At 40.0% G+C, this 15,324-nt stretch overlaps 1 protein-coding gene across 7 annotated transcripts in view; it reads right to left on the bottom strand.

Annotated features, from left to right (window-relative positions):
* Positions 1-15,324, bottom strand: part of PLCB4 (phospholipase C beta 4) — a 365,501-nt gene that overhangs the window by 102,561 nt on the left and 247,616 nt on the right. For all 7 annotated transcript variants that reach the window (XM_038751364.1, XM_038751365.1, XM_038751360.1 and 4 more), the window contains one exon: positions 10,080-10,178. In XM_038751364.1, coding sequence (XP_038607292.1) covers positions 10,080-10,163 — 84 coding nt within the window. In that variant the 5' untranslated portion in view covers positions 10,164-10,178. The remainder of the gene's footprint in view (positions 1-10,079; positions 10,179-15,324) is intronic.

The following is a 15,324-nucleotide window of genomic DNA, read 5'->3' as shown; positions in this document are numbered from 1 at the left end:
CATGCTCACTCATATCCACTTGGAATCCAAGAAAAGCAATGCAGAAATCTTGGGGAAGATACTAAGACATCATTATTTAATGGGGGCCCATAATGTGTTACATGATATTCAGAAAATACAACAGACTCTATAGAAAATTTTAATTTAAGACAAATTGATATCAGTGTCCTTTCCTGGTTTCCCCCTTGGCTTCCAATTGCAGATGGCTAGATGGCAGAACTGTTGCACCTAAAGAAAACTGATTTTTGGGTGATTGGGAAGATTAAAAATAATGATAATAACAATAATAGTATTTAAGTGCTTACCATGTGACAGGTAACTGTACTAAATGCTGGATTAAGCATCCCTCACTCCTTTTCAGTGAAAGTATTGAAAATACCTTTTTGAAAACAGGGATTCATGTGTGTGCTTTTAGTAAATGGAGGGCATGTGGCTGGTCTTGGTTGAGCTATTCTGAGAGGTTACAGTAGGTATGGGTCAGGACTTGAGAAAAAACCAGAAAGTTGGACAAAGAGGAGCATTTAGGTGATAAGTCACACTGACGACCACTTGGAACAATAACCTTATATTTCTACAGACTGGACTGACAGTTTGATTTTGATTTTACTCCAAAACATTCGGCACTAAGGCCCTTTATGCACCTAGCCATAAATTATGGGTGCACCTGTATTTGGAACATTCCTACCCATGTTTGTTATGGAACACAGGCCAAAACATGGGTAGCAATGGAATTTGCCAAGGTTTTAACAGTACAGTATCCTGGCACACCGATCGACAAGGCAGCCGACTTTGCTGCTGCTGACCAAGAAAGGTTATTTGGGAACATGTAAGTCACTTATTTTGTAAAGTCATATAGGGAATTGCCAATGCTCTATATTAATATTCTTGACAGGAAGCCAACTATGTCTACTAAGAGCAGTTCTTTAGTATTTGAATTGCTCTTGATAAGTGAAGGCAGAAGAACCTTCCAATAAGTGTAGCAAAATCCAGGAGTCTCCTATTGGTTGATCTGACCAAATACTGAAGATAAATACTAAGGAAGCTATCCTCATTTTAGCAGGCCAGTTGAATGAGAGGATTTGGGTTAATTTTAAGAGGTTAAAGTTATACTACCCTAGAAGTATTTCTGTATTAATTCGGTTTAGCAGTTTTCAGGCAAAAACAAGCAAGAAATTAAAAACAGATACTGATAAAAAAAATATGTTTTGTAAGTTCAATTGCTGTTGGACACTGGAAAGCTCCGCGTTTTATTTTGGTGGTCTATATTATGCTAAAGGTTGAATCCTATTTTGTGTTCTTAGTATAGATTTGGATTTGGGGCTCTTGAAAGCAGAATCAGAATAATCATATTCTAGATAAAGCTGGGGGCCACAGGAGGGATTGTCTAAAGGAGATAAACTACCCTTGGGCTCAGCTGATCTTTCTGAATTACAGAAAGAACATCCTTTACATTTTCTATTTTTCATAATGTGTGCACGCTCCTAAATATTTCTTCTCCTAGCAATATTCACTACAGTAAATTAATGAGCAAACTTGTTTGCCAATATATATACCAAACTACTTGCTGCAAATATTCTAAATGAGTAAATGTCTCTTCATATATCTGACATTTAAATTTCATTTCTTTCTCTGTTCAGGAGAGAGAGAACTGTAAAAAGAGTCTAGTGTTCTCCTCACCCCCCCACCCCACCACCATTCTGCAGGGCCTACAGACCTAGAGCTTGATTTATGCTTGGCTAGCTTTCTGTTACTGTATTTTACATCTCAAAAATATGTCCTCTGGTGCTTTCCAAGAGTAGATGTTTCACTTAAATTTATAATGTGTAAAAATAATTCTGTCACTAAAGTAGGGGCTTCAAAATGTACAAATGGAGTTGCTCTTAAAAAGTTAGTACTACTTAATTTTTTGCTCATCATTAACTCTTGATTTGATAGAGTGGAAAATGGTAAAACTAAAAAGCCTGTGAGGTCAAAACTTTCCTTTTATGTCTTTGCAGGTATATGTGAAACAGCTAAAGAATAAGCACGAGTCTATTAAATTACCTTAAACTAAACTTTCTAGGGAAGGAAAATTCTTTAAAATGACTGAATGATTAAAAATATTTTTCAATTTAAAATTCAAAGAAAAACGTTCATTTCTTTTACTCATACCCCATGCTTTACTTTTTCTTGTTTGGTTTCTCCAAGGTACCTAGAAATCTATGGCACATATCTATTTTGGTTATAAATATTGATTAAAATAAGGATCGGAGGTAGCATGAAGATTTCAATTTCATTGCTTGCTGTGGGCAGGGAATATGTCCCTTTATTGTTATATTGTACAGCCCCAAGTGCTCAGTATAGTGCTTTGCATGCTGTAAGCGCTCAATAAATATGACTGACTGGCTGACCCTTAATGATGATGTCTCTTGGCAAGAAGAAAAGGCAAGCCTGGGCCCCGAGACTTTAGGACTGAGAAACTGTGAGAAAGAATTGATTACAATGTTAATGGCTTACCCTGGATCACTCACACTTTCTCATCACTGCCAGGCATGATTGTGCAGAGACACAGAATGCACCAACAAGTACACAGATGAGCAAGGATGCAGCACATTGTGGCGTGCACACACAATGGATTTTTTGTATTTAGAACAAGCCATTTACAGCTACAGAGACCACAGAAATGTATCGATATTGTCATAAGCCGCTAGGCTGCCTTGGTTACCACTGCTGTCTTCCCCACCCATGTTAGCAGCCACTTTTCAGGATTCCTGTTGGACCTGTCAACTTTGCACAATATCCTAGCTAGTTGGTCAGCCAATCATTCAATGAATGGTATTTGTTGAACACTTACTTTACGCTCAATAAACAAAGTGAGAAGACAGGAACCCTGCCCTCGAGGAGCTTAAAATATTGAGGGGAGGAAGACATTAAAATACATGACAAGTAGGGGAAGCAGCAACCAAGTACCACACATATGAATGTAAGTGCTATGGGGGTGAGATGAGTCCCCAAGTGCTTGAGGAATTCAGACTAAAGTGCATAGGTGACACAGTGTGGGAAGAGAGTGACAGGATGGGGAGATGAGATTTGTCAGGGAAGACTTCCTGGAAGTGTGATTTCAGTACGACTTGGAAGACTGGGAAAGTAATGGTCTGCCTGATCTGAAGGGAGTGGGAGAGTGTGAGCCAGAGGGAGGAATGGGGGGCGTGAGAGAGATGACAGTATGGCACACTGATTAAACTGGTTTTAGAAGAAACACTTCACCAGAAATGGCAATTCTCTCCTTGCCATATTGGGACTAGAACCAAGTCTCCTAATTCCCAAAGCCAATTTTTTTTCCTGGACCATTCATTCCTTCATTCAATCGTACTTATTGAGCACTTACTGTGTGCAGAGCACTGTACTACGCGCTTGGGAAGGACAAGTCGGCAACATATAGAGACGGTACCTACCCAACAACGGGCTCACAGTCTAGAAGGGGGAGACGGACAACAAAACAAAACATGTGGACAGGTGTCAAGTCATCAGAATAAATAGAAATAAAGTTAGATGCACATCATTAACAAAATAAATAGAATAGTAAATATGTACAAGTAAAATAGAGTAATCAATCTGTACAAACAAATATATAGGTGCTGTGGGGAGGGGAAGGAGGTAGGGTGGGGGGATGGGGAGGAGGAGAGGAAAAAGGGGGCTCAGTCTGGGAAAGCCTCACCCGGTTCCCAGTGTCCGGTCTAGCACTCAGCAACGTGAGGGGCTCTGGACAGCTTGAACTCGACTTCAGTTGTTTCCAGCCACTTACACATCATTTCTAAACCATCACTGGTATTTACTGAGCGCTTACTGTGTGCAGAGAACCATGCTAAGCGCTTGGGAGAGTGCAGTAAAGTTAGACACAGTCTGTCCTCAAGAGGTTTGTCAAGAGGTTAGCCAAAAGCAGGCTAACCTGCCATTACTAGAGACTACCTAAAAACTTGCAAAGAATTCATAAGGAACAAAGGACTCATGCTTCTCTGCTCTTTAGAGGCCTGTTTGCCTGCTTCTCTGGTGTTGTCCAGCTTTTTTCCTTGGCCATTCTTTCTCTTTCATTCTCTGCTGCTCTGAGTCTCATTTCCATATTCTTATCCTCTCTGAACTCTTCTAGCTCTGATACAGCACTGACTTCAAGACACACATGCTAAACTTAATTTTCTTTCTCCTCTTTTCCTGCTCTCACCCTCTCCTTCCTTTCCTCCTTTGTCCATTCAAGCAAGTCTCGAGGGTGTGTCCTTTTCTTTTTGTAATTTTCCACATCTAGTTCAGTGCTCTGCATAATACCTAATACATAATAGGATAATAATACCTGCCTTTCCTACCTTCATTGCAGGGTTGTTGAAAGGACGAAAATGAGTTAATGTGAGGGCACTTTGAGAGGAAAAGCACTATAGATAACCTGCCCACATCCTCGCTCTGGCCTAGAATGCCCTTCTCCTTCATATCCAACGGTACACCACTCTCCCCACCTTCAAAACCTTCCAAAAATCACTTCTCCTTCAAGAGGCCTTCCCCGAATAAGCCCACTCATTTCTCCCATTTGGACCCCCCTTTCTGAGCCCCCTATACACTTGGAGCTGTACCTCTTAAGCTGCTGATATTCACTCCAGCTCCACAGCACATACGTACATATTCCTATACTCTCCCATTTCACATATCTGTAATTTATTTTAATGTCTGTTCCTCCCTCTAGACTATAAACCCCTTGTGGGCATGGATCAAGTCTATGAACTCTACTGCACTGTACCCTCCCAAGCACTTATTGCTAATAATAATAACTGTGGTATTTGTTTAGCGCTTTCTCTGTACCAGGCACTAAGCGGTGGGATAGATACAAGGTAATTGAATTGAACAAAGTTCCTGAACCACAGAGGGCTCACAGTTTTAATCTCCCTTTTACAGATGAGGTAACTGAGGCTCAGAGAAGTGAAGCGACTTGCCCAAAGTCACCCAGAAGACAAGTGGTGCAGCCAGGATTAGAACCCAGGTCTTCTGGCTCCTAGGCCCATGCTCTTCCCACTAGGCCACTGCTCTGTACCTAGTAAGTGCTCAGTAAATACCGTTGATTGATTTGATAGTAAGCACATATTAATATCCATAGGAAGAAACGTTGACACAACTTGGAAATAGAATCAAGTACTTGAAAAACTGAGGTTACTTAGGGTAACCCAAGTTTCCTGAAGGTGTTGGGGTCCTGTCTACTCATCAGTCATGAAGGTAACATACAGGAAGACTGAGAAGTCAGAGATAGTGAAGAAAGCTGCTGAAAAGAAGTGTGGTCTAGTAGGTAGAGCACAACCTTGGAGTCAGAAGGACCTAGGCTCTAATTCTGGATCTGCCATTTGTTTGCTGTGTGACCCTGGGCAAATCACTTCACTGGGCCTCTGTTAGCTCATCTGTAAAATGGAGATTAAGACTGTGAGTCTTATGTGAGACATGATTGTGTCCAACTAGTTATTTTGTATCTACCACAGCTCTGAGTATAGTGCCTGGCACACAGGGTGTGCTTTACCAAAAAAACACTACAAATGAGAGAGAATTTAAGAAATCCCTTGTGTACTGTTTCCTTCATTGCAGCTTCAGAGGACAATCATTAAGACATTTTTGTCATCCAAGACTTTTTAGTGAATGTGGTTGCAATCACTTGTCAGGGATGGAGACTTTATTCAACTAAACTAGAATTTTTTTGGCATTTGAATCCATTTATTCTTGACTTAAAATGATTTACTGACAAAAGATAAACCAATTCTTTAAAAATCTCATGAACGAATTTCCAAATGCTTGTTTGGCATTAAATGGATCTAACTAAACAGATACTGATGAGCTCATTTTACAAACATAGCTGAGTCATTGAGAGCAAGTTTCTTTGCCTCCAGGGATACGGAAATGCACGTTTTAGACCCTTAAGCAGACTCTTCTCAGCTAAATCAGGATGGCTATTTGGTTCATCTATCTTATTCTGGTTCTAAAGTTCTTGAGAATGAGAATATGAAAAGTAGTTTTTTATTTCACACTTTGATGGACTATTAATTGATCCTTCACTTTTCTTTAAACTACTAAACATGGTGCACGGAAGTATGCTACGCACTATAGGGATGTGGTAGAGAATAATAGAAGTAAGAGTTCCAAGTCTTTGCATTATTCACTATAAGTTTTGAACAAGAGAGGAAGCAAATAGACCATCAGGCCAATAGATGGACACTCATCTAAATAATATATGGGGATGGCACCAGCATATTTATTGTTGGCGTACATATCACATGGTTAGGGAGTTCATTAGTCATATTCGCTCAGTGGGAACTCAGGAAGTACCACTGGATGAATGAATGGTCAGTCTACCTAGTCTCATGCAACTCCCTGAAAAAGAGGGCTCTGGCTTGGATTTTGGTTAGTTTGGGATGGATTTGATGATGCTGAGGGAATTAGCTGTCCAACTCACACTTTGCTCTCACCTGCTCTTCTTTCTTTACTTTGTGTGGCATTACCTTACCTGCTTTCTCTCTCACCTGTTTTCACTTTTTTATCTGTCAAATCTCTTCTGCCTGGAAAATGAAACTCTGGGAGGATAAGCTGCCTGAAGGAGCTGGGACACTCAAAGGGGATTTCATAAGCAGAGGTATGTATCCTCAAGCATGGCAGCATAAAATGGGGTGAGCAGGGCTGGATCTAACACAGATGTACAGGATTTCAACCTAATCAATTAACAGTATTTACTGAGTGCTTGCTGTGTGTAGAGCACTGCTTGAGGGGAAACAGCAAGGCCTAGTGGATAGAAAACTGGCCTGGGAGTCAGAAGGACTTGAGTTCCAATCCCAGCTCTGCTACTTGTCTGTTGTGTTACCTTGGGCAAGTCACTTAATTTTTCTGTGCCTCAGTTACCTCATTTGTAAAATGGGGATGAAGACTGTGGGACAGGGACCATGTCGACCCTGATTAGCTTGTATCTACCCAGCACTTAGAACAATATTTGACACAAAGTAATCACTTAACAAATACCATCACTATTATTATTACTAAGCACTTGTGAAAAAACAATACAATAGTGTTGGTACACATGATCCCTGCCAACATGGGTTCTACTGTCTTTGCCACCTGTGCAGGATGCCCCTTCTCATCGTTCTGAAGGTGGTTAAATGCACATCCTTCAGTAGAATCGTAATGATACTTATGCGGCCGACAAACCCTCACTGCGGCAGCAGTCTGCGATCTCTTCAGCTTTGGCAGCCCACCCCTGGCCATGCATGTTTCTTTGCTTGAGCTGCATATTTCATCATACATTTTTATAGACTTCTCTTTTATATCACTATTGAAGACCTGTGAGGTCTTGATACATTCCCTGTTTTGCTGCAGGTAATTTTCTAATCTCTGAGACATTTATGTCAAACCAGTCTTGGTGGTATCTCTTTGTCACTCTCAGTCTCACTAGTCAGAACCTCAGAGGAAAACATCCATTTCTTGTTCAAGCCAATTCAAGTAGCTAGGGTTCCTTATCCTAAGAGGGCTGCTATGAGTTCATTCATTCAACTATATTTATTGAGTGCTTACCGTGTGCAGAGCACTGTACTAAGGGCTTGTGACTTGGTTCCTTATTCTGTTTTTTCCTGGAGCCTATTTAGCTTTCATGATAGCTGGTGCACTGGCTGTACAGTTAGCCCCAGTTCGGGAAGAAAGAGCCGATGGACAGCTCAACATTCAGAAATCCCTATATTTTTCGAGTCTTGCTGATAATAGTATGACGGCATTTGTTAAGCACTTACTATGTTAAAAGCACTGTTCTAAGTGCTGGGGGGATACAAGGTGATCAGGTTGTCCCACGTGGGGCTCACAGTCTTAATCCCCATTTTACAGATGAGGTAACTGAGGCTCAGAGAAGTTGAGTGACTTGCCCAAGGTTACACAGCAGACATGTGGCAGAGCCGGGATTAGAACCCATGACCTCTGACTCCCAAGCCCGGGCTCTTTCCACTGACCCACGCTGCTTCCCGTCTGCAGACTGCTTCCCTCAAGAATGTAGGCTTGTTGTGGGAAGGGAACATGTTGACCAACTCTGCTGTCCTCTCCCAAGTTCACAGTACAGTGTTCTGCCCACAGTAAGTGCTCGATAAATACCACTGAGTGACTGATTTCATTCATTCAATCATATTTATTGAGCATTTACTGCATGCAGAGCACTGTACTAAGCACTTGGGAAAGTACAATGCAACAGTGACATTCCCTGCCCACAGTGAGCTTACAGGCTCATTGCTGGTTATCATTTTGGGGGTATATATGCTAATGTTAGCAACAGAATGTTTTGGCTTTAAAGTCAGACAAAGGAACATCAGACAGTCACTTATGCCCTGGGCAGCTTTGGAAGGTCAGCATCTAAGGACTATCTGATTGCAAAATTAGAACCAGAGTGGAGTTGCTCAGAAGAGGGGCAGAATCTCCAGAGAAAGTTGTAGCAGCACTTGCCTCTATTAGCAATATTTCATAAGTCAATAGTTTTTGCTCAGTGCCAGTATTATTGGTTTCTAAATGACCAATTTCCAAGCAATGAGCAATTTCAACAGTAAAGTTATATTGCCTAGTGAGCACACTGCAACCAATTACTTAAACCTTCCATAGAATTATTAACCTGGTAGGAATCTATCATACTTCATAAAAATGCAGGATTCCACATCTGACAAATTACTGTATTCTTCTAGGCTCTAACTCAGGCCTCACCTGATCAATATATAACAAAGGCAAAAAGCAATTCATATGTAATATTTTATCTGCTTTTAATAAACTGCCCTTATTTCAAAAGGGTCAAAGTGTTTTAAAACTATTATCTCATTAACCCTATGGCTTCCTAGTGAGGAAGCCACTTGGCAGTTGGAAGTGTAAGCTGTGGAATTAAATGTTTTATTTAAGGTCATACAGCATGTGACTACAAGACCTGACCACACAATTCAGAACTTTAAACTTCCATTAGTGAATTCGATCCAGGAAACTGTGGTGCCTTTTTATTTCAAAAAACAATCAGGCCACGTACTACAAAATGCTGCTGCTTCCAATACCCAAATTTCAAAATATCTATTACAAAGACACATCTTCACAACTCTACACAATTTGAAGGGTATTATCTCTGTAGAGATGTATGTCTGTGCTTGTGTTGACTCTACATATATACCTTTACAACTTGGTGAAATAACTTTCTTTTTTCAAAATAACACAGGAATACACTTTAGAAACTTTGGACTACATTTTCTCTTACTCTCACACCTCTTTTTTAAAACACGTATTTGTGTGAAACCAAAGTAGGTACAGAAGAAGCATTCACTCACTTATGCCAACCTATTTCCAAAGGAGGGTACAGATGAGTGAGTTAATTCTGTGAAGGTCACAGCCTAGCTTGCACTTTAATGTTTGTCATTGACAGTGATTTTCAGACAATTAATATGAAAAAATGATAATTTTCATTCTAATTCCATGGTTTTAAAAAATATCATTACTTGAAGAGCAACAGTCATGTAGATCGTTAGGGAAATATAATTAGAACTCTTCAGAAAATCCCTACAACCTCATATTAACCAATTCAACCTCCAGGAGACCTCACATGAAGGCTGTTGCTATTTAGGCAAACTAGTACATATTATTAGCAAAATTCTGGCACAGTGAACTATTGGCAAAAAAGATGGCACTTTTTGCCAGTTTACAGAAAATAACCCAAAGGGCCTCTGTAGAAACATAGCTTTTCTCTTTTGTCCTAAATAATGATTTTGCTTTATTAGACTGGAAAGTCACTTCACAGATAGTGACAGGCTGTCTTATCCAAAGTTATAATGACTCTTGGTATGAAGAACTATCATAGCTCTATGAACACAATAGAAAGTTTTATGTTGGGAGAATGCTAAAAGTATGGCAATAAACAAAATCCATTATTAATGTCTCATTATTCACTTATTTCCAATTATACTAGGTTCCCAAAACTCAATTTCTACAGCTGCCATTACTCCTAAACTCTTTCCTCGTGTCACAGAACATTTCCATAATACTGTCATTAGAGGATCTCAAATCAAAACAAGTTTAGCTCATCTTACCTCTTCATATCTGTCAAAAACAGCTCCTTCTTGCAAAAAGGAAGAAACAGACTTCTGCCAGTTAAATTCATACGGCTTGGCCATGATTTTCAATAAAATCTGAAAATAAAAGCAATTTTTTTGTAAACTGAATTGCCAGCGAAAATACAATGTCCCTGATTTGGGTTTTTTTGAGAGGTGAGTGGAGGGGAGAGGCACTTGAATAAACTCTCCCTCCCCTAGCCTTCCCCATAACCCAATTACATTCATTCTTTCCTGAGTGGGGACCAAAAATGCAATGATACAGAGCAAAATAAATGGTTTTAGCTTTGACCAAAAACATTTTAAATTCAGAATATAACATTTCTGTGTGTGTTTTCAAGAGGAGCTCTCCATACACAGAAATACCCACTAATTGAAGGAGGACCCCAGTACTTTGCATTATGGATCAATTTATAAGCCTGCTACAGCTTGGACAGAGTTTTAATTAGCTGCAGCTGTGGGTGGGTGGCAGCACTCCATTCATTAGCACAGCTGGTAACACTCATCTACTTTTAACTGAAAGGCACAATGATGACTCACCCTGGTTTAAAAGGTAGAAAAGGATTGTTTCAAATTTTTACTATGGACTGGACAAGGGAACAGAAGTGTTTCTCTGCATGAAGTACTGATTCAGTACTGATACTGCAGAGTACCCTTCTTCAGTAAAATGACCGTGAATTGCTCAAAAGGCAGGCCTCCACCTGATTATCGGAGATTACTGTGTTAGTCCATACTGAGTTTGGTTAATTTGGGGACAGAAATGCTGAAATTCAGGGAACTTCAGGATACATGACTGGCAACAAGAATAACTGTGCCTTTTCCCAAATCTCCTTGATAAGCTTATCACCTTGTCTCTACCAACCCTCCCTTGTTTCGGCTAGTAGCAGAGAGAGGAAATCCTCATGCTGAGAAAAGCCTCACAAGCGACCACTAGAATTGACCAGGAGGGATGGGGGAAATGATCTATCCAAACTTAACTGCAACTTTCACATGACCAGTGGAAAGAGAACAGGCCAGGGAATCAGAGGGCCCGAGTTCTAATCCCAGCTCTGCTAGATGACTGCTGTGTGACCTTGGGCAAGTCACTTACTGTCTCTGTACCTGTTTCCTCCTTTGTAAAATAGGGAATACCTGTTCTCTCTACCCTTTAGGCTGTGAGCCCCAGGAGGAACAGGGACTGAGTGCAACCTGATTAACACATCTACTCCAGGATTTAGAACAGTGCTTAACAATTATTAACTTGCTCAATATCAAACTGCCCAATACCAAACTCACGCCTTCATCCTATCCTTTATCTTCACATGACTACTTACCTGAGAGGAATTCTTGTAACAGCAACAATAATAATAATATAACAACAATAATAACAGTATGCAGTAAGTGCTTACTATGTGTCAAGCACTGTACTAACAGCTGGGGTAGATTTGAGGTAATCAGGTCCCTCAGTCTAAGTAATAATAATAATGGCATTTATTAAGCGCTTACTACATGCAGAGCACTGTTCTAAGTGCTGGGGAGGTTACAAAGTGATCAGGTTGTCCCACAGGGGGCTCACAGTCTTAATCCCCATTTTACAGTTGAGGGAACTGTGGCACAGAGAAGTTAAGTGACTTGCCCAGAGTCACACAGCTGACAATTGGGAGAGCTGGAATTTGAACCCTTGACCTCTGACTCCAAAGCCTGTGCTCTTTCCACTGAGCCACACTGCTTCTCAGTAAGATGGAGGATGCTTCTCAGTAGGAAGTAGGATGGAGAACAGGTACTGAATCCCCATTCTGCAGATGAGGGAACTGAAGCCCAGAGAAATTAAGTGACCTGCTCAAAGTCACCTAGCAGGCATATGGCAGAGCCTGAATTAGAAACCCAGGCCTTCTTACTTCCAGGCCTCTGCTCTTTCCACTAGGCCCCACTGCTTCCTATGCTCTTACTCTGAAGGAAAAGCAACTCATCTCACATTTTAACAGGGAGGGGGAGAAAGGGTGCTATCAACTTTTTGTAACTCTACATTCTAAAGTTCTGCCAAATCAGGACACCTGTTCAGCCCCTCTCACAGAGAGAGCTATTTCCTTATGCTTGTATGGCTGATCCTCTTCCCACAGTGACACTACCTCATCCTACTGGCATGAGCAAGGGGCACTGCTTGTCCTAGAGGAAAATCAATCTATTTAAAGAGGAGGTGAAGGACAAATCACAGAGACAAAGGCGAGGTACATAATTAATCACCTTTTCTAGTGTACACACCTAGAACATTCAATGGAAGTAGGCCAGGTAGTGCTGAATAGCCTTATTGTTTTTAAAATATTATGCAACCTTGTGGAATAGATATTCTACTCTCTGCTATATAAAATTTAGGATATTGCAACAATTTAGTGGGTTCAAGGAGAAGAATGAAGGAGAGGGGCTCATGTATGTTTTGTTTCATAAATATTGAATCCTTTCAGAAATACCAATTCAAAACCAAAAGCTTCAAGAAAAAGATGGCAATGGACAGAGAAGAATGGTACAGTGATAGGAGAGAATCAATCAAGCAATTCTACTTATTGAGCACTTACTGTGTGAGCATGTGGGACAGTCCAATGCAACACAGTAAATATTCACAATACCTACTCTCAAGGAGCTTATAGCCTAGAGGAAGAAACAGACATTAAAATAAATTGCAGCTGGGTATGTACATAAGTGCTCTGTTTTCCTGACAAAATCCCAACTTGATCAAGATATCATCCCAACCACCACCTTAGCACAATCATATTTACTGAGCACTTACTATGTGCAGGACACTAAGTGCTTGGAAGAGTACAACAGAGTTGGCAGACTAGTTTCCTGCCCACAAGGAACTTACAGTCTGTATATGCATATATGTTTATTTGATTACTTTTTATTATTTGTAACTGATCTCTTGTTCTATTCATTGTATAATCATAGTTTTCTTTTCCTATTCCATTACAGTGTAGGGGCAGTGTCTTTTACTTCTACATTCACTTTCAAGTGCCATGAGCCCTTTGTTGGGAAGTGACTGTCTTTACCTGTTGCCGAACTGTACTTTCCAAGCGCTTAGTACAGTGCTCTGCACACAGTAAGCACTCAATAAATACGATGGAATGAATGAATGAATGAAATGACAAGAAGCCACAGTGTGAAAGAATTTCTTCGGTGTGCCCAGGGATACAATCACGCCATCAGCAACATTATCTTCAAAACAGAGGACAACTCTTTATGTAGTAGCAGTGTACCGGGGCTGGCTTCAGAGGTGAGGTAAGTAGTTGCCACAGAGTGGCATCGGCAGTGTAATATCACTAACCCCTGTGGAGGCCACCATTTGGGATATTCAAGATGATGGGCCTATCCAGTCTTTTTACCAAGAAGGCCACCAGGAATGCTCAGAGTCATCACTGCATCCTACCCCCAGCCCAGATGTAGGAGTAGCAGTCATCTTGAGTTTTAGTTTCATATGGATCCTCTGGGTCCCTCCCTGTTTTCCTGGTGGTCTAGGAAGGTCTTGTTGGCTTCAGCCATGAGTGATCATTTCCTCTGTCATCCAAAGTGGGGCTCGAGTGGCTCTGTAGCCCAGGATGGAAGTAAGGTTAGGTTTAGGGGAGTTCCCTAAATCACATAATTGCCATTTCTCCATTTGGTGAAATATCACAATTTGAAGGTGTCACCTGATGCACCACATGACATCATCCCCTTGCATCCTGCCTGTGTCAGGGCATGAAAATCAGATGTCAAATGAGGGACAGCATACTGAACTTCCACCTCAGGGCATAAGGCCAGCTGAAATGGCCTAAAAGTAGCTTTTCAATAAAAGGTGTTGATGAATTCTGCACAAGGAATTTAAATCTGTCACAGCATTCACTTAATTTATCTTCCCATTTAAGGGCCAACAGGTTCTAGAGATGTCTATCATGAAAGGCTAAGATACAAGAGTGTAGAAATATAAGGGAGAAGATTTCTACTTCCAGAATGATTTAGAAAAATGGCCTCCCTCATCAGCTGGAACCAGGCTACCAGGTGTTAGTTGAGACTGAAGGTTGAATCCACAGCAGGAGAAGTAGAGTAAAATATTATTATGACTACTTTGTGGGTTAAATTGGAAAGAAAAAAAACTACAATGAAGCAGAATTTCATGAATAATCTACACAAGTTGTCATAACAATTTGCCCAAATTATCATCAAAACACCCAAATCCCAAACATGTAATAAGACAAAAAATGTGTCAGCATCATAAAATTTCAGTTTAAATCATTGAAAAGTATACACAAGATTTACAATAATATGTATAAGAACTGGAAGAGTTGATGTGAATAGGTTTTCTCTAATTTATAATTGCTCTTTTAAATCTCATAAATAATTACAGTAGTTGGATTGGAAAACATTTTTAGTAACGTTATTCCCTAAGCCAGGTTCCTTTTTCCCCAAAGCCCAATGAATGAATGAACAGAAGTGGTGTGCAAATTCAGCAAAGTTTTTTGAAGCTCAACTTTACTTTGATTGCACATCAACCTCAAAATAAGCAAATGTTTCATAAGAGGATTAATTGACTTTTTTTTCCTTTTTCACTGCACTGCCTCAAATGACACCAGCATAAAGCTACCTAAAGTTGCTTTCAAGAGCAAAGAAAAATAATTAATTTTAAAATACCACTGCATTTTATTCCTCAACTTAAAATAAATCATTGCTTCATATCAGAAAACATATCTAAAAACAGGTCAACAACTCTCATAAGGCCGCCTAAACCTTTTGTATGTGTGAATTTAGTTCAGGTACAAAGGTAGTATGACACTGACATATAATGATCTTAATAACAGTCCCTGAATTCTAAAAAATATCTTTTCTATAATTTACTACAAAACCCTTTTCAGAAACATCAAAAGCACAACTGATGATAAATACAACAGCTATATTGTGCTTTCCCAATCATGAAGTAGCTCTGCATAAAGTGCACAATAAATATGATTGATTGGCAAAGGACATCATATTTCAAAGTCTTTCCATAAAAGTATTTGCATAAAACTCACTTCTAAGGTAATAAAGTACATATGCTTTATGCTGGGTTTTTAGTAAGTGACAACACAAGTTAGTGTGTTTAAGATTTTTTTCCAAAATGTGAAAACTAAATCCACATTAGAAACATTCACAAATCCAATATCAAATTAAAAATAAATCTCTTCCAACAATTAAAGGAAATGGCTTTAAGTTGCTGCATGTGAGATTCTGGTTGAACCTA

Source organism: Tachyglossus aculeatus, chromosome 9, assembly GCF_015852505.1.
Source record: "Tachyglossus aculeatus isolate mTacAcu1 chromosome 9, mTacAcu1.pri, whole genome shotgun sequence".
Classification (NCBI taxonomy): Eukaryota; Metazoa; Chordata; class Mammalia; order Monotremata; family Tachyglossidae; genus Tachyglossus; species Tachyglossus aculeatus.
Note: the sequence above shows the minus strand (reverse complement) of the source record. Positions and strands in the feature narration are given on the sequence as shown.